The 18,949-nt window shown below is 40.8% G+C and overlaps 1 protein-coding gene and 1 long non-coding RNA gene across 3 annotated transcripts in view; one reads left to right on the top strand and one right to left on the bottom strand.

Moving 5' to 3' along the window:
* Positions 1-12,692, bottom strand: part of LOC138012498 (uncharacterized) — a 49,009-nt gene extending 36,317 nt beyond the window's left edge. For both annotated transcript variants that reach the window (XR_011125047.1, XR_011125046.1), the window contains exon 1: positions 12,628-12,692. This is a non-coding gene — a long non-coding RNA (uncharacterized lncRNA). The remainder of the gene's footprint in view (positions 1-12,627) is intronic.
* Positions 11,304-15,389, top strand: LOC138012496 (somatostatin receptor type 4-like). Its single transcript, XM_068859281.1, has 2 exons — positions 11,304-11,374; positions 13,721-15,389. Exon 2 carries the CDS (start codon positions 13,841-13,843, stop codon positions 14,882-14,884), a length of 1,044 nt encoding a protein of 347 aa, XP_068715382.1. The 5' UTR covers positions 11,304-11,374; positions 13,721-13,840; the 3' UTR covers positions 14,885-15,389.
* Positions 15,390-18,949: the final 3,560 nt, after the last annotated feature.

Genomic DNA, 18,949 nt, shown 5'->3' with positions numbered 1-18,949 from the left:
AATTGCCAACGAGTCAGGCCTTCTGAAGACAGAAGGCCTGGCGAGGCGGCAGCTTATAGAGCCGGGAGAAGATTTTTAGGCGGACGAAATCTCAGAAGCGCTTCAAATTTGAGTGTAATGTAGACCAAAAGCTGTAATGTAGACCAAAGCGATGAAATGTTGACCGTAGCGATAACCAATGAGAGTTAAGCACGAGTACGCCGCGTGATGTTTGCAGCCGCCAGGCGCCAGATCACGCAAGCTTGGCTCGTTGGCACTTTAGCGACAGCTATAACTAGTTAGCAGCCAACATAATTGCCAACGAGTCAGGCCTGGCGAGGCGGCAGCTTATAGAGCCGCGAGAAGATTTTTAGGCGGACGAAATCTCAGAAGCGCTTCAAATTTGAGTGTAATGTAGACCAAAAGCTGTAATGTAGACCAAAGCGATGAAATGTTGACCGTAGCGATAACCAATGAGAGTTAAGCACGAGTACGCCGCGTGATGTTTGCAGCCGCCAGGCGCCAGATCACGCAAGCTTGGCTCGTTGGCACTTTAGCGACAGCTATAACTAGTTAGCAACCAACATAATTGCCAACGAGTCAGGCCTGGCGTGGCGGCAGCTTATAGAGCCGCGAGAAGATTTTTAGGCGGACGAAATCTCAGAAGCGCTTCAAATTTGAGTGTAATGTAGACCAAAAGCTGTAATGTAGACCAAAGCGATGAAATGTTGACCGTAGCGATAATCAATGAGAGTTAAGCACGAGTACGCCGCGTGATGTTTGCAGCCGCCAGGCGCCAGATCACGCAAGCTTGGCTCGTTGGCACTGTAGCGACAGCTATAACTAGTTTACTATGTAATAATACGAACAAGCCATGTAAAAAATGTGCCCTAGCGATTTAAAATGTGTCCTAGGATATCGCACGTTTAAAGCTTGCAAGATCCCTTATCTCACGTATTTGATTTGACTGTTGGTTCCAAGCATTTGCACCTCGATAAGAGAAAGAACGTTCAAGAAAATTCGTTTTATGTAGCGGTAATAGGAAGTCATAGTTCGAACCCCTCAAATTATAATTGTGAACTTCTGAGGTTCTATGAAAATAATCCTGGAGATACGTCGGACAATTGTTATTGAATATTTTAAACATCATAATTAACAAGTGCCTTTTCTCTCTTTCTTCTAAGTTAGACCACTCTAGGGAATTTAGCACTGCTGATGATCGAATAGAGTAATCAGCCCTAGTAATAATCCGTGCTACTCCATTTTGTAACTTTTGTAATTTGTCAGCACGTGTTTTGGAGCAGTCACTCCTTACAACATCACAATAATCAAAATAAGGTTGTACAAGTGAATAGTAAAGAGTCTCTTGATTGTCAGTTAATTTTCTAGCTAAATACAACATTCGCAAGCCATTCGAGACTTTAAATGAAATATGTTTGATCTGATCATCCCAGGTCAGCATTTCATCAATATGAACCCCCAATAATTACTCGGGCCCCGTAGGGGCTCGAGTTATAAAAGACGTTAGATTTCAGTTTTTTTTTTCCTGTGCAGCAAAATGCACAATAGAAAAACGTGGCGGTGTTTGATTGGGCAATGCACAATAGAAAGCACGTGGCGGTGTTTTGATTGGGTAATGCACAATAGAAGCCACGTGGCGCTGTTTACATTGGTTATTTAAAGCAATTCACGTGATCCAAGATCATGAAGAGCACTGTGATGCGTTGTTTGGGATAGGTCGAGGTTGCGTTGGCTTAATCGGTTCCTTCTTGGGGCGCTCAAAACACATACGAAGAAAGGCATAGGCTTATGGCGGTAGACCCACACTAAAAGATGTCAAGCGTCAGCTTCGAAACAAGTCGTTCCGCGAACTGAATGAAACAAGAATATACTCGAATGTAACTGAAATGGACGAAACTATTGAAAGTGATACAATTCAAAATACAAATTCTTTAAATAGCAGCTGGTACCTTATTTAGAACTACTTTGAAGATGACAGCGACAAAGAAAATAACTGCACAAACAAATAGATGCCGTATTGGAATCTTCTGAAGACAAAGTAAAAACATTGGCACAGCGAACAAACACGCTTGTACCATTTTCACTGCGAACAAACAGCCTCCCGCTCACAGATGATACCATTGACTGCGGAGATAAGTTTTCCGTCTATTGCGTTTTTTTGTTTTTTATTGTTAAACAGTTTTGTTTCTTGTAGTGGTGTAGCTTATATCCTTTGTTCAACTAGCCATATTAGCGATGGTGTTCACTGCCATCTTGTGTATATAGTTCTGTTCTAGTTTTACGAGATTTGATGTCATCAGTGGAGACTGATAAGCTCTTTGGAAAATAAATGTGATGTAGTTTGAAAGGCTGTACAGTTAATTGATTCTCAATGGTAATAAAGACTTGATTCCAAAGGAGAAATACAGGTCTCGATAAGCACAAGTGTGTTTACTTTAGTTGTGATTTGCGTGTGCATTGACATAGACGTGCCCGAGAACCGAGCAGAATTACAGAGAAAAGGCTGAGACGTCCATTTTATAACAGCAGAAAAAGGAGGAAACTTGCGGGAACGTATTTCGTTAACAATGTACCGAGGTCATCCACATTTCATCGTATTACTAGCCAAGTAGATCACTTGCTCATAAACACAACTATAGGAGCTACCTCAGGTATGCGTTTAAATGTAATACGTGGTATGTGACACTTTTCCAAAAGCGTGGATGAACAGGTAAATGCAAAATGATGTTTGAAACATGGAAGCATGTTCCTTAAACTTAAAAGTGTATGTTGGAAAATGAAAGTTAAATTTAATACCGAAATCAGGAATACCCGGTACGTACGATTTGTAAAAGAATGTTGTTGGTTTGTTTTCTCAGAAGGGTGAACTATTTACACAGAGTTTGTAATTGGAAATCTAAACATCTTCGAGATACAAAAACAAACTTGTGAACACGTAAACCTGAAATATTGCAAACCATAATGCTGACAAACCCAAAAGCGAAGGAAATGGATCATGCATAGGACGTTTTGGATATCTGAATGATTTTGGGTTAGATTAAAGGATATATTGTTAAAAGTTCCCAAGTTACCCCTTTTCGTGTTAATTAGTAATGCAAACAAGTCTTAGTAATAAATTGGATTAACGAGGCTGATTGTAAAGCTAGTAATTTCAATAGTTCGTATGTAACACATGTAATCATGAGAAGATTCACGGAAAACGGAATTTAAAATGTTATGCAGGGGTAAGTATTTGAAGGTAAAATAGGTATTTGTAGACTTTATGCTTCGATGTATTTTGCACATAAACAAGTATCTGAACTTCTCTTTAAATGAGATTTTACTGCCCTATCAGTAAAATACGGTTAATGAACGTGACCGTACTAAAAGGGCTATTCATGTCGCGATAGTTATTTATTTTGACAATTGGGTGCAAATTACTGTGAGTATTTATATTCTCGTGGTATGGATTCATTTGGCATGGCCATCCTCAAAGAACTTGTGTTCTTCTGAAAGTATTTTCAAGTGTTGAGATATAGTGCGGATCTTCACGTGTCGCGCACGTGACAAAGTTTCTACGTGCAGCACTGCACGAAAGTTTGGTCACTGATCTTGGAAAGATGTTTTCGCATGTAAATTTCGTTTCTCTTTCATTTTTTCTACAAAAGATGTTTCGATGAGTTATTTCTTTTCATCTTAAACCGTTCAATCAGCGTTTCCTTTCTCAAACACTGAGCAAGAATACCCATCGATCAGCAAAAAACAATGTGCTTAGCCACTTTGGAATAAATACACTATTTTTACCTCGTTTCCATGGTCCAGTGGTCATTGTTAACTCCTGTAATGAAGATAATCTGGGTCCGGGTATTCACTACATACACAGCCGAACATCATGAGAATCGCAATGTAAGGCCGATGTAAGAAGGAGAGACTTTTCTCTTTTCTTCTCTTAAGTGCTAAATTAACGATACACGACTGTACTTTTGCAGGCCCGAGTATAGGCTACTTGTAGCCTCTTGTTTAGTAGAAGGTTTATGTTCAATTGGCCAATTCTACCTCATCCTAGTCTACGTCACAAGGAATCACGTGAGATTGCGCGAGCAAGGCAGGTCAGTGTGCGGTAAGCTTTCGGTTATGGCGGATGCCACGATGAATGAGATGGACCACAAACTTTCCTCTAGCGCTGAAGAAGACGAAGCTGCAGTGCTAGCCGAAGACGAAAATGATCATGACACCACCGGTGCTCATGCTATCGCTCCCAATAAACTATGGAAAGCTATTCAAGGACTGCAAAAGAAAGTTGATCTTTTGGCGGGAACGTCAACACGCATCACCGATGCTTCACTAAAGCGGAAAGTACCGCAAATGTCCAAGGCAGAGTCCAAAAGTGACTCAAACTCCCAACCGGGACCCTCAAAAAAGAAAGCTAGAAAAGCTTTGTCTGATTCAGATGACGCATCGGACGACTCTGATTGCGATGCAGTTCACGCCATCCTGGGAGAAGACGAACAAGATGGCGACTCGAGTGACAAGCTCCTGAAAGACGAATACAACACGGCCGATAAAATGGGCCCAAACATAAATGAACATTTAGCGAATCTTATTAATAAGAGATTTGCTGGTAAGTTCAAGGAAGCAAAGCTTAAAAAAAAGCTAGAGCTGTATGTGCGACCCGGCAACTGCGAAAAATTGAAAGTGCCCCTCGTGAACCACGAACTATGGGGCAAACTCAAACCACCGGTCAAATCACAAGACTTGCGACTCGCAAATGTCCAACAAACCGTTGTGAAAGCCACCATTGCGCTTGCAGAGGCCACTGAGGAAATAAGTAAAGTCAAAGGAAAGATGGATGAAAAACCAAAAATTATTTCCTCTTTGACTGATTCGCTCGCTTTGCTGGGACACGCAACTTATGAGCTTTCATTGCGGCGACGGGATATTATGAGACCCTCAATAAACAATGAGCTTCGTGCCCTTTGCAATCAGCAAACCCCAGTGACGGATTTCCTCTTTGGAGATGATGTCCAAAGCAGTTTAAAAACAATAAAAGAGTGCAACAAAATTGCCAGCTCTGTCAGTCAAGGGCATGATTACAAGCAAGGCTACTCAGGAACTGGACATCAAAGGCCCCGTAATAGCAAGCCTTTTCTAGGGCATCGCAAGAGCTACAACTCGTTCAAAAAGAAACCATGGGCCTTAAACCAGAAGAGGGAGGACACCAAGTGAGCCTAACTACAACATTACAAACAGTTACTCACGATGTAAGTAAATTTGAAACCTTATTACCAGTTATTATTACCGGCTTAGAGCAAAATGTTAATGATGCTTTAAAGCACGTAACCTTACCAGTTTCCTTTCTTTAGACATGGAGAACTCTTACATCTGATAGAGAAATTCTAGATATGATAACCGGCACAACTATTGACTTTAGGTACCTGCCAGTCCAACACGGGCCACCGGCCATTCGAGAGTTCTCAGATACTGAGTGAAATAATTTACACTGAGATCGAAAAGCTTTTAACAAAGGTGTGATTGTCAGAACTGTCCGGGAAACTGATGATTCACACCGTATGATGTTAAACCTTAAAGCACTAAACAAGAGCATTGTTTATCACCATTTCAAAATGGATACTCTTGGTTCAGTAAGTAGATTAATACGTTCAAATTGTTTCATGGCCACCATCGACCTCAAAGATGCCTATTTTTCTGTGTCTGTGTCAGAGAAACATAAAAAATATCTCAAGTTTCACTGGAAAGGAAACTTCTACAAGTTCACTTGCTTCCCTAATGGGTTATGTTTCTGCCCTAGGAAATTCACAAAGCTCATAAAGCCAGTACACTCTTGTCTTAGGTTACAAGGCCACATCTTGGCAGCTTATATTGATGACAATTGCATCATCAGTCAGGGTAATACTTATACTGAATGTCTAACTACTGTGCTTGAAACATTAAAACTGTTTGTTGACCTGGGATTTTGTCCTCACCCTGAAAAATCATGTCTGATACCATCCCAAGAAGTTAATTTTCTGGGAGTTACGCTAAATTCGATCACAATGACTGTCAGACTGACCATGGAGAAAAAACAAAAAATTAAGAATGCATGCACAGCACTGCAGGAGAGGTCAAAATACATTATACGAGAGGTTGCAAGTGTCATAGGACTACTGGTGTCAAGTTTCCCTGCTGTTATGTATGGGCCATTGTATTACAGAAAACTAGAACAAGAGAAATCTCATGCTATCAAAGACAATAATGGCAACTATGAGGCCTTTATGTCACTCTCCACAGATGCCAAAACAGAACTACAACGGTGGATCGAAAATATTGAAAACTCATTCAACGTTATAAATCATGACCCCCCATCACTAACAATTAGCACTGATGCATCAAAAATTGGATGGGGAGGTGTTTTCAAAGATCTGACTTGTGGGGGCCACCCCAAGAAGCTGAAGAGCATATCAACTACCTAGAATTAATGGCTGCCTTCTTTTCACTCCAAGCTTTTGTGACAAAACTAAATAATAAACATGTCAGACTGAAAACTGATAATACAACAGAAGTGGCAGCGATAAATAACATGGGCACTAATCACTCTGTACAATGTAACAAAGTGGCTTTAGATATCTGGTGCTGGTGCATGACTAGAAACATCTGGATATCTGCGGAACAAATACCAGAGAAAAGTAATGTAGCAGCTGATAGACAGTCAAAGGAAATAAACACCAATACTGAGTGAATGCTGAACCCCACTCTCTTAAATAAAGCCCTTGATAAGCTGCAAGCTCGCCCAGATGTTGACATGTTTGCGTCCAGACTCAATAAACAATTCCCAAGATATATTTTTTTCCGATCTGCCCCTGGAGCATACTTAGTAGATGCTTTTTCAGCTCAGTGGAATGAAGTAAATGGTTATTTTCCCCCCTTCAGTGTGATTCCAAAGGTTCTTCAAAAACTGGAACAAGACAAAGCCACGGGGATAGTGGTGATCCCCAGATGGCCAACTCAGGTGTGGTACTCAATGGCTATGAGAATGCTGATAAGCTGCCCAATCCTTCTGCAGCACAATGCCAGGCTGCTTTTGTTACCCAGCCACCCACAGAAAGTACATCCATTACACAAGAAACTGGACCTTCTCATCTGCCACTTATCCGGGAACAGTTGCATGCAAGCGGCCTTTCACAAGCAGCTTCAGATATCATCCTGTGTGCCTGGAGAAACGGGACAAAAAAGCAGTACCGAACGTATCTTTCGAAGTGGGGAAATTACTGCAGCTCAAAAGGGATCAGTCCAGTTTCAGCTACTGTAGCTCAAGCAATAAACTTTCTTGCAGACCTAGTCAAGTCAGGTGTTGGCTATAGTGGAGTTAATACAGCAAGATCAGCCATTTCAACAATACTTGTCATTAGTGACTCTGCTACCTTTGGTACACACCCATTAGTAAAGCGATTTCTAAAGGGTGTTTTTGAACAGAAGCCCTCGTTACCACGTTATGAAACCATCTGGGATGTCAGTCAAGTATTAACTCATCTTCGTTCCTACCCTCCTGTTGAGGACATTTCACTTAAGAAACTTACATTTAAAGTTGTCATGTTACTAGCTCTGTTAACTGGTCAGCGAACACAAACTATCCACTGCGTAGATGTTAAACATATGGACATGTCAGAGAAGATATGTATTTTTTATCTGACCAGCCTCCAGAAGCACTCCCGACCAGGGAAACAGCAGAAGCCTGTTGAACTGGAAGCTTTTGACCAGGAGCCTAATTTATGTGTTATTCGTCATTTGAAATAGGGGTGCAAGTGAGAGATTTCGAGGCAGTGAAAGGTATAGACTACGTTACAGAGACTAACACATATCGTGCATTTTACCTTTCGACACACCCATCCGAAAAATTGGTTTTTGCCCTGAGCGGGACTCGAACCCACGTCTCCCTGATTACTAGTCGAGCATGCTAAGCCACTACACCATCAAGGACACCACGCTGGCAACGCAGCAGATTAATGGGGCGACTTTAGCAACGTGGGGATTCCTAGGGCCCAACTCGAAATCTCTCACTTGTGTTCTAAGCCCTGTCTGGGGTTATAGAGGCAAAGATATACACTCAAGCGACGAAAAGTTGGGCCCTAGGAATCCCCACGTTGCTAAAGTGCATGCCCGACTAGTAATCAGGGAGACGTGAGTTCGAGTCCCGCTCAGGGCAAAAACCAATTTTTCGGATGGGTGTGTCGAAAGGTAAAATGCACGATATGTGTTAGTCTCTGTAACGTAGTCTATACCTTTCATTGCCTCGAAATCTCTCACTTGTGTTGTAAGCCCTGTCTGAGGTTATAGAGGCAAAGATATACACTCAAGCGAAGAAAAGTTGGGCCCTAGGAATCCCCACGTTGCTAAAGTCGCCCCATTAATCTGCTGCGTTGCCAGCGTGGTGGCCTTGATGGTGTAGTGGCTTAGCATGCCCGACTAGTAATCAGGGAGACGTGGGTTCGAGTCCCGCTCAGGGCAAAAACCAATTTTTCGGGTGGGTGTGTCGAAAGGTAAAATGCACGATATGTGTTAGTCTCTGTAACGAAATAGGGGTGACACTAACAGAAATCAGTTACTGTTGAGTTTTCAGAAACCATTTAAACCTGTTAGTAAGGACACAATTTCACGTTGGATCAAAAACGTCTTGAAAGCTGCGGGCATAGATACCACCAAATTTGTGGCCCACAGCACTAGGGCAGCATCCACCAGTGCTGCTGCCAGGGCGGGAACGCCGCTAGAAGTTATTCTGGAATCTGCAGGATGGTCTAACTGCGGAACCTTTGCTAAGTTTTACCAGAAACCAATCAATGCTCCATGTAACTTTGGCTCGGTTTTGTTCGAGGCAAATACAGTCTGCCAAACCTACCTTTTGTTGTCTTTAATTCATGACCACAGGGCTTTGAAATCTCACGTGATTCCTTGTGACGTAGACTAGGATGAGGTAGAATTTAAGATTAAACGAGACTTACCTGTAAGTTGAAGTTTGATGTGAATTTTACCGATTCCTAGTCAGGAACAGAGGAGTCACGTGCCCACCCAACATATACATATATATATATCTATATTTTATACAGGACAAATTTATCCTTTTTATTTGTCCCCACCCTTGTTTTTTCCTGTGCTCATTCATTGTTAAATACTGACCTGGCTTGCTCGCGCAATCTCACGTGACTCCTCTGTTCCTGACTAGGAATCGGTAGAATTCACATCAAACTTCAACTTACAGGTAAGTCTCGTTTAATCTTAAATTACCCATCTTTAAATTCATGAATTCAGCTTTTGTCAAGTTTTGCCGAGAACAAATAGTCATATAACTAGTTTTGGAGGCATTGCAACTTAATTTGTTTGTCTGAAGCCAATCATGTACTGCAGCTAAATCACTATTAAAGGAACATTCAATTGTAAATATATCTACCTATCATCGGCAAACATACCAGGTGTTGTATGTAAACATTTTGGGAAATCGTTTACATAAATTATAAACAAAAATGGCCCAAGTAAAGAACCCTGGGGAATGCCACATGATACATATTGTTCTGTGGATAAGACTCCATTTACGAAAGATCTTTGTGTTCTATCAATCAAATATGATTTCAGCAACTGAAGAGCATTGCCATTGACACCATAACAAGAAAGTTTAAGTAGTAAGATGTTATGGTCTTCAGTGTCAAAAGCTTTCTTTAAATCTATAAAGACACTACCATTAAGTTTACCAGCATCCATATTGGTAAGCCAAAGTTTCACTGCACTTATCAGAGCTGTACAGGTTGAATGATTTGGTCTAAATCCAGATTGAGAGTCTGTCAAAAGATTTCCTGCTTGGAAATACTCTAGCAGCTGAGTATGCATGACCCTCTCTATAATTTTTGATATGGCAGGTAGAATAGAAATCGGTCTATAGTTGCTTGGAATATTTCTTTCATCGGACTTAAAAATAGGATGTACTTTTGCCTTTTTCCAATCATCAGGAAATATTCCAGTCTCCAACACTTGATTTATAATATCACATATAGAATTTGAGATTTGTGGACTACAAGACAATAGGGAGCTTAAGCAACGACAACGGCGACAGCGACGAGACCGTCACGAATTTGCAAATTTAGTGGGTAAAAACAATTGCTTTGCACGCCCTGCACGTGCGTTTTTCACTTTTGTCCATTTCGTTGCCGTCGTCAGCAAAACAACAACGTGAAATAGCCAAGTTTTTGGTTTTATGAAGAACGTCAGCACTTGAGGATAAATTTTCAGTTTCTCTCCTAAAATGGAGTGCCGTTCCGACTGGTGTCATCTTTGAAGAGATACCACACCCTTGTCATATTAAAAACGTTGAAATAGTCACGAAGCGATTAAAATAACGAAAATTTATATTTTGAGATGACGTTCTCGTTGCCGTCGCCGTTGTCGTTGCTTAAGCTCCCAGTGTGGCCCAGTGGTTAGGGCGCTTGCCTTGAGATCCGGAGATCCCGGGTTCAAGACCCGCTCTGACCACTCGTTGAATTTGATCCTGGTAGTCCCTGGTTCAACTTCCCAGCCGCACTTGTAAATAGCCAACTGGTTTGCCTCCAGCCAGTTGGGATTCTTAACAGTTGTTGTTGTTCTGTTCTGTCGTTTCGTTGTGTTTCATTGGCCCTGAAAAGCCCCTATGGGGAGCGGTCAATTAAGTATGTATTGTATGTATGTATTGTATTGTAATACTTCAGGCAGGGTATTCTATATAGTTTTAGGGCTATGTAAAGCCCTGCAGCCACAGGTCTTATGACGACACGTGGGCTGTACGAGAAGCTTCTTATTAGCTGAACGTAGAGTCCGTTGTGGTACATGGGGCACACAGCTGCGATGATATGCTAGTATTTACGTGTGCCTGTTCACAAGCGTGCAGCGGAATTTTGTACATATTGGAGTTTGTTTATCTGATTCTCGTTAAGGCCTGATAACAGTAGGCGACAATGATCTAAGTGAGAGGATATAAAAGCATGCATTAGCATCTAACAATGTTTGAAGGAAATAAATTTCCTTATCTTAGCAATTTTGCGCTGGTGATAAAGCGCAGACTTACACATGTTGTTTATTTGTTTGCCCATTGCTAACACTTCATCAAGCCAATACACCAATATTGTGTCTATTCTCGTCCCAGAGAACGCAATACTCTCTTTTAGCACTGATAACAACGACTGGCAGGCTACGTTTGGTCTATTTTGGTAACGTTGACAATCAATATTGTTCAAAACTTCTGACACTGTAGTATAAACGGAAAACCACGATTCGTAGACTTTCAGCTTCGGGGCCAGCCATGGATGTTGCGAATGCGGGGGACCCAATCGTTATCTCAGTGCCACAATGGACACGGTGCTCGTGCTTTAAAATGCTCAGGGTAAGGTGAATTCATTAAGTATCCCAATAAGCTTGTTTTTCCTTCTTTGTTTTCCAAGACCGTCAATCTTTGCCCTTGGCTCCAACGATACTTGGTAGTTCCGAGGCGAATGAAATTCAGGCGCGCATCTCTTTCGCTAATAATTACCAGTAGCCCATCATGCAATGTGAATGAAGTTCTGTCAAGTCTTAACAACAGTTCCAAACCACTAAAACGACGCTCTCCTCGAGTCCAGATTGATGATCTCACGTGCAAGCCTTTCTTGCTATCTGAGCACAACTACTTAAATTTATATACCAAATGAATTTAAAACATTATCAAAAAATTCCTGGTTAATGAACATTCTTAGTGATGTCGAAACTCAGACTGTGTAATTACGACAAATCGATCCAATTACTTTAGTATCTAATCTGCTCCTATACTTTTAATTATTGGTACACTATGTAAATATTTATTTATTTACTAGTTATGCTTCTCCTTACAATTTAACAATGTTTAAATCTTCACTTTTTAGTTTCTTTACTTAATGATGTAACTAAAGTATGTTGATGATAGATCCGCCTCGAATACCAAATTTTCTATCTGCGGGTCAACATAAACTTATTCTTAATTTTTGTAATGAGAAAGTGTATAATACTGACTTTAAAAATCTGTTATATCCACGGTGTGCTCTCTTCGGTTTTTAATTAAGTATTTAGAGCAACGGTCATATAATCTAAAGGTCGTGAGGTCAGAAAATTTTCCTTAAATAAAGTTTTTTTCTAGCGATATTTATCTCTGTTTATTAATCACCTTGTGTAGTCAATTTTGCAGGTGTCAGCTTTCTAATAGACGGGACAAGTTCTCCAACCTACTTTACGTTAAGGGTACAGGTTTCTTTTTAAAGGTTCCATACAAATTTCAAACTCATAATGCGATGTCCAGGTTTGTTATCAATATATTATCAATACCAAGCTAATTCCGAGGAGGTCCTTCGGTAATCTACGTTTCCAGCATTCACAACTGACGATGGATTTAAATTTTCAATTAACCCTCTGCCCGAATCTTCGTCTTCCGGCCGTCACGCAACGTGTCAAGAAATCGTAGTTAACAGAGGAAACGTCAAATTACTAATGGTAAATCTACAGGATAATACTGGACTTTGTCATTATGTTGTATCTGTCCGATATAAGTTTGAAGGCATGACTCCTTGCAATATACCTGGCACAACTCGCTTAATACAAACGTCAGAAAGGAAGACGACTTCTCCTTACCTTGTAAATTAATCGCACCGAGAAAACAAAAACAAGTCGAAATTCGCCAAATGACAACAGCCGAGAAGAGTGATGGCCGCCTCACACAAACATTCATTCTCATTCCCAGGGTCCTCTCTCTTCCTAGTAGAGACCACGTGACAAGCACTTGGCTCTCTTATACAAATAAAGCCAGGCATATCGCCGGTGCTGACAAAGTGTGGGGAAATCCCACACAAAAATGAATGACATTCCAGGTAAAAATACATTAGATTTGACGACATTACAGTATACCGTGACTGCGAACAAGCGATAACTATGAAATGATCTTTATCGACATTCAATAGAATTTCACATTTTTATGGCTCCCACTGGTTCTCTTTTCAAGTAACAACATTGAACTGCGGAAGGTCATTAAAAAGAATAGTCTAAAAAGAATGCCCTATTTAAGAAATTTTTCCTCAACATTAGCTTTCATTTAATCGCTCTGTTTGTATTTTAATGGAAACTACAAGTGGCGGTTGTCCGGCCTTACGTCTAAGCGTGAGAAAACATAAAAGATTACCACGTGTAACATTCTGCCATCTTAAAACAAACAAAAGCTTTTCATCCACAATCATCTGCTTTATATTTACAGAAAGGACAAGGAACTTCTTTGACACTTTTTTGTTTTACATTAGGTGACAGGAAATGCACAAAATACGTTCTACAGCTCCATAATCATATATCGAAAAGCGATGTGTTGCCGTTGGCAACGAAATAAAATGGCGCACAAGATCAGGAAAAAAGATAAGTTAACAGCGAAACTTGGGTTTTCTGGTTTACCAATATTAGGCTCATGTCAGTTGTTTTTGGACATTTACCATTTTCCCAGCCGAAATATATTGATGTTTAGGGCCCTTCGGCTGTAAGTTGACAGATCATTAGCATTGCTGAAGTTTTAAAGTACACACAGAAACATTTGGAAATATGTATACACTGGAAATGAATGCGGTTATCGGCTCTTTTCCGGCATAGCAACAGCTTTTAAGTTCACAACAGTCGCTTTAATTGTTCATTGATTGTTTTATGCGGAGTCGATCTTTAACCTTGTCATATTTTAAATTACTTTTAGGAAATTGAAGACCAGTTTGTCTTTAATCACTGGTGACCTCGAAGAATCGCGGAGAAAGACGCGAATTGCGCCACACGCAGGGAATTGACAATTTTAATTATCGCAAGCGGTTACGGCAAGATGCAACAAAACTCTAACATCAGCCTGGGTCTAAATTCATCGTCGACCCTAAATAAGAACGAGGCAGCCCCGAACATCATCAGCCTTACTTCGTTTACAGGAATCTTTTTCTTCTGTTTCTACATCTTCGTATTCTTTGCGTCAAATGTGGGTAACATTGTGGTCTTATACATTTGCAATCGAAGAGGACGCAATGCCGCCTTTCGGCCAACAAGAACTGGATTTTTTAATTGTTACATTGCAAATCTCGCCATTGCAGATCTTCTCTTTACACAGCTGACGGTCTTTGATGTGTTATACGCTGTACTAAACGAGTGGGTTCTTGGAGCAGCGATGTGCAAGATTCAGGGCTTCTTTATCGAGATGTGTTACTCGGCTTCCATCCTGACGCTCATTGCCATAAGTCGAGAACGCTTGAAGTCCTTCAGTGAGCTGGAAATCAAATCTCGAATTCAACGGATCAAGACCAGAAAGCTATGGTCGGTCTTAGTTTGGATCATGGCTTTTTTGCTATGTTCGCCTCTCTTGTACGCCTACAGGTTAGACACTTCTCCAGAAAGGTCCCGCATTACTGTGTGCAACAACTTGGCTTGGTCCTATTTTGCCAGACAGATTTATTACAGTCTAGCCACTGTTGTACTGTTTATTTTTCCTCTTGCGATTATGTTGTGGACACAGTTCAAAATCAAACGCGTTTTTCGATCGCAAGTTTCGCCAAACCATTGTCAAATCGCAGTTCTGAGGCGAGCGCGCCAGAAAAAAGCCTCTCGAATGCTTAGGGCAGTCTGCCTTTGTTTTGTTGCGTTCTGGGCTCCATTTATAATCACGAGAACTCTCCGTTATTTTAAATGGTACGAGGGAGAAATTGTCTGGAAACTTAGTCAGCTTTTAACTATGGCTTCTGCGGCAGCGAATCCTTTCATCTACAGCTTCTACAGCCTTCATTTCAGGGTTTTCATAAAAAGATTTATAACGTGCAGATGCGGGCTTATGTCCTCGAGCACGGAAAACGTTGAAAGTTCCATTGACAATACCGTATATTAATAAAGGTGCAATGTATCTTAGACATTTTTTAACACAAAAATGTGTTTATTAGCTGAGTTTATAGAGTAAATTGGCCACCGTAAAGAAATTTGAAAGCTGACCTCTCGAACGTTAGCTCTTCCGTAGTCAGCTTTCCAATTTCCCTACGGTGGTCTATTATATCAACTCCCAACCGATGCAGCATAACAGTTTCCTTAAAAACTAAACCGGGCCCCCTTTATCCATTTTGGACTTTTTTAGTATTGCTGTTGTTGTTCGAAGAGTGATGAATTCAACAGAGCGGCAGGGTTAAATTGCATTTACAAATTTCGAGGCGAAACCAAGAATTTGTTAATACTCGAAACCAACGCTCCCACCAAGCGTCAAATTGTATATGACTTCAGTATTCAGCGTTTATGTTCACGAGTTGTTTTTCTACTAGATGACATTTTAAGGCAGAGAATCGAACGAACAGTTAAAATGAAGCTAAATATGTGTCAGATCATGATATTGTTGCATTGATTAATAAAACATCTCTATTGTATTGCCTTCATTTTGCATCGTTTCTTTTCTGAAGTATGACGTTTACGCAGTCGTTTCTTTCACAAAACTAACGACAGTTTGTTTTGCCTTCATTTTGCATCGTTTCTGTTCTGAAGTATGATTTTTACGCAGTCGTTTCTTTAACAAAACTAACGAGTACGCTTTTAATTAGCATTTATGAAACGCCTCTGAGCGAATGTATTCAAAATCACAGAGCACTATGGCAGATTCTGACATCGTGGACTGGGTACCGTTCTACATTCTCTGTGAAAAAGAGTGCGGGGGGCTTTTTATCTAAATGATTTGCAAAGTTCATTCCAAAAAACAGCACATTCTCATCAGTTACTTTAAGACTCCGAGTGTCTTCCGGATGAAAGTTAAAAACTACGACCTCTCACTCGAAAAAAAGGCTTTTCCTTTCCCTTTAGACAAAATGGAGTTCACTTCGACAAATACGGGAGCGTACGAGGAGAGGAGCAAGAATGGCAAAGTCGGTTAGTGCGCGGCCTTGGTACAAAGAGGTGCTGAGTTCGACTCCCGGATCTCGCACCCTTATTTCGACTTCTTTCCTTTCGTGTAGCTAAGTAGCTTTAAATACCCGTAAAACGGAGCACTGATGGAGAGGGGGGAGTAAAATGAGGGACCGTCGAGTTATCGACGTTGAATCTCTTTACTTTACTTTACTTTTTTTTATACGAAGCAAAGACAGCTAGCGCAACGACAACGCCAAAAAGACAATAACGTCATTGATCAAATGAGGAGAATTATCCTGCTGCACTGATCTGCGGAACGCAATATTCTTTAGAGCATATTTCTGCAGTGCTTGTTATACAAACGACGAGAAGTCACCAAATTTGAGGTTTTGACCGCAACGTGAATAGGGAGCCACAAAACAATAGGCTTAGTGCGTTTCAGCATTTGTGTATATTTCTATGCCGTTCTCGCTCTGACAACGACGTGAATTCACCAAATTTGAGGTTATATGGTGGACGTGAACACCTGCCGATTAATTTTCAATTTTGCTTGAAATATCTATATCATTCTCACCAATTTTACTTCTGGAAAATTGATGCTCACTTCCCATTCCGAGTGACTTGGAGTAATCGCAAAATTATTACAGTCAGGGGCACCCAACGAATCTGTTCCTCACATTATCTGTTCCCCAGAGGAATCTTGCTGGCTGGCAAAAATACAGGTGTTTCGATGAGCTGGCTGGGAAATTTTGTTATTGATAAAAGTTTTGCCTGGGAATTACTAACTTTTCTAGCATTTCAAGACGATCTGACTTTAGAAACTATGAAGACTGAGGACGACTAAAAAAAAAAAAAAAAAGAAAACCCCTTTCCTCTCCCAGAGAGTAGTCACAAACATACGACGGCTGGTCAGAGTGATTGCGCGTGCGGAAAAAAACCTGTTTTGTCCCGGTTTTGTCGCTTTTGTTCGGTCGTTTTCGGATCGAGGGATTTGAAAGCGCGCGGAATTCCTGGCTGGGAGATAAATTTGATCAGCTGGCTGGGAAACCAACCAATTTTATCTAGCTGGCTGGGAAATTTCTTGTGTCTTGCTGAGAAAAAGGAACAGATAATGGTTTCCCAGCAACACTGAAGAACACCTGAAAATGCCTTAATAACATTTATTTTCATTAACTGGGGTATAATAATAGTTGAGGTCACACTACGCACTTTTGCCCGAGGGAACATCGTTTTACCTAGGGAAATTTTACCGGAGTACACCCCAGGTAAATTTATCTCGGGTTTCATTTTCCCCAGGTAAAAAGGTCACACTGAAGAAAATCACATCTATTGTAGGTTTACAAGGGATTGACGTGATTAAATTTCATGCCGCGTAAACGTGAAGTTGGTGGGATGAATTGATTTTGAAGGAACAGTCCGCTTGGCCCTGGATTCTGTTGATGTAGCCGATTGAAAAGAAAGCCATTATAGATCGGGTCCTGTTCGTCTCCCTGAGCAAACTGGTTTCTGAAACGAAATTATAAACCGCCGGATTAAAAGGTAAAAAAGGTAAATCAAGCGTAAATCCAGCCAAATGAAACGTACTGATTGCAAATAATTTATATTACACTTTCGATCTGAACCATGCCATCTTCTTCCTTTGATACAAGCACACATGCGACAAAGCGACAAAGAACTTGCACTTCTATGTGTTTCAAGTAAAACGTGACGCGATTAAATCAAATCTATCATCAGCGCGTTTGCCGACGAGCATCTATTGGCTAACTACCTCGGGATTTCAGTTTACCCCCTCAAAACATGTAGGGTAACTGTCAAGGGAAATTCCATTGTTCTCTTGACATATTCAAGCTTCGATGGAAAAAATTTTCCCTAGGTAATTTACGTGGGGAAAACCGGTCACACTTCTAAAATTTAAGTTTCCCTAGGTAAAACTGTCAACAAGTCAAGTTTACCTAGGGCAAAAGTGTGTAGTTTGACCACAGCTAATACATTTTACAACAAATTGGTCGTTGGGTGCAACTGCACAGTAACGGGAAATTATATTTTTAGACAACGTTCTCGCAGCTGTCGTCGTCGTCCTTGTTTAAGGTCCCTAATTTAACGATCTGAACCTTTCATTCTCTGTCTCTGTCTCTGTCTCATTCTCTGCCGGCTTTCATTCACTGAAACCACCGTCGTTGATTCTTTAGTAACTTGGGAATTTATGATCTACGACGGTGACGGTCGACGAAAACGTGACCTCAAAATTTAACTTGGCTCTATCATAAGTCTTTCGCGATTATTCAGTCTCGTTCACGTCCTACGATATGGGCGAAGTATCCTAAAAATAGATTGGTACGAACGGTTTCAGAGTTAAAATAGAGAACGAAGGATTCTCTGTTGCATGCTCACGTTGTCGTCAAAACCTTAATTTGGTGATTTCACGTCGTTGTTATGCAGAGGACCGCTAAGATACTTGCTAAAATCCGTGCTGCACGTGCAGCACGATTATTTATGCTCTTTTAACCAATGATATTACTGTTTTGTGGCGATGTCGTAGTCGTAGCCGTCGCCGTTTCTTAAATTCCATAGTGCCTATTGACACACGGGCCAAAGCTAAGACAAATCTGGTCACATTTTCTCAGTCTGATAATTGAGGCAACAGGTCGTCGGGTAAGTGCATGAGTTTTGTGAAAACAAAGACAAGTGCGTAAAAAACATTAAAGCAAGAAAAAAGGGCTGAGCTATAGGAAACTCTCCAAAACACAGTTGCTAGAAATTGGCGGGCTTTCAAATTAAATGTACAATTTTAAAATTTCTTTCCGGACATTGTCTAACGATCTTTGGAGCTCAAATACATGGCCTCATCAGTTGGCAGATATGTATATTGTATTTGATTGCCCGCAAATAACAATACAAGCGGCGCATGCGCATTGAATAATTGAACGGTGGCTTCTGCCAACCACATGCAGAAGTAATAAATTGCCATAAATGTCTTTTGTCACAGTGTCACATGTCACCAGTAATCCTGCTGACTGTACGGATTCAATCCCAACGAGAATATACTTCGGTTTCCCTAAATTTGTAAAGT

The sequence above is a fragment of the Montipora foliosa genome, chromosome 8, assembly GCF_036669935.1.
Source record: "Montipora foliosa isolate CH-2021 chromosome 8, ASM3666993v2, whole genome shotgun sequence".
Classification (NCBI taxonomy): domain Eukaryota; kingdom Metazoa; phylum Cnidaria; class Anthozoa; order Scleractinia; family Acroporidae; genus Montipora; species Montipora foliosa.
This window is presented reverse-complemented; position numbering and strand designations above follow the sequence as displayed.

What these genes read in the sequence shown, in the direction of transcription:
- LOC138012496 (XM_068859281.1), top strand. Translation starts at nt 13,841, where the DNA reads ATGCAACAAAACTCTAACATCAGCCTGGGTCTAAATTCATCGTCGACC.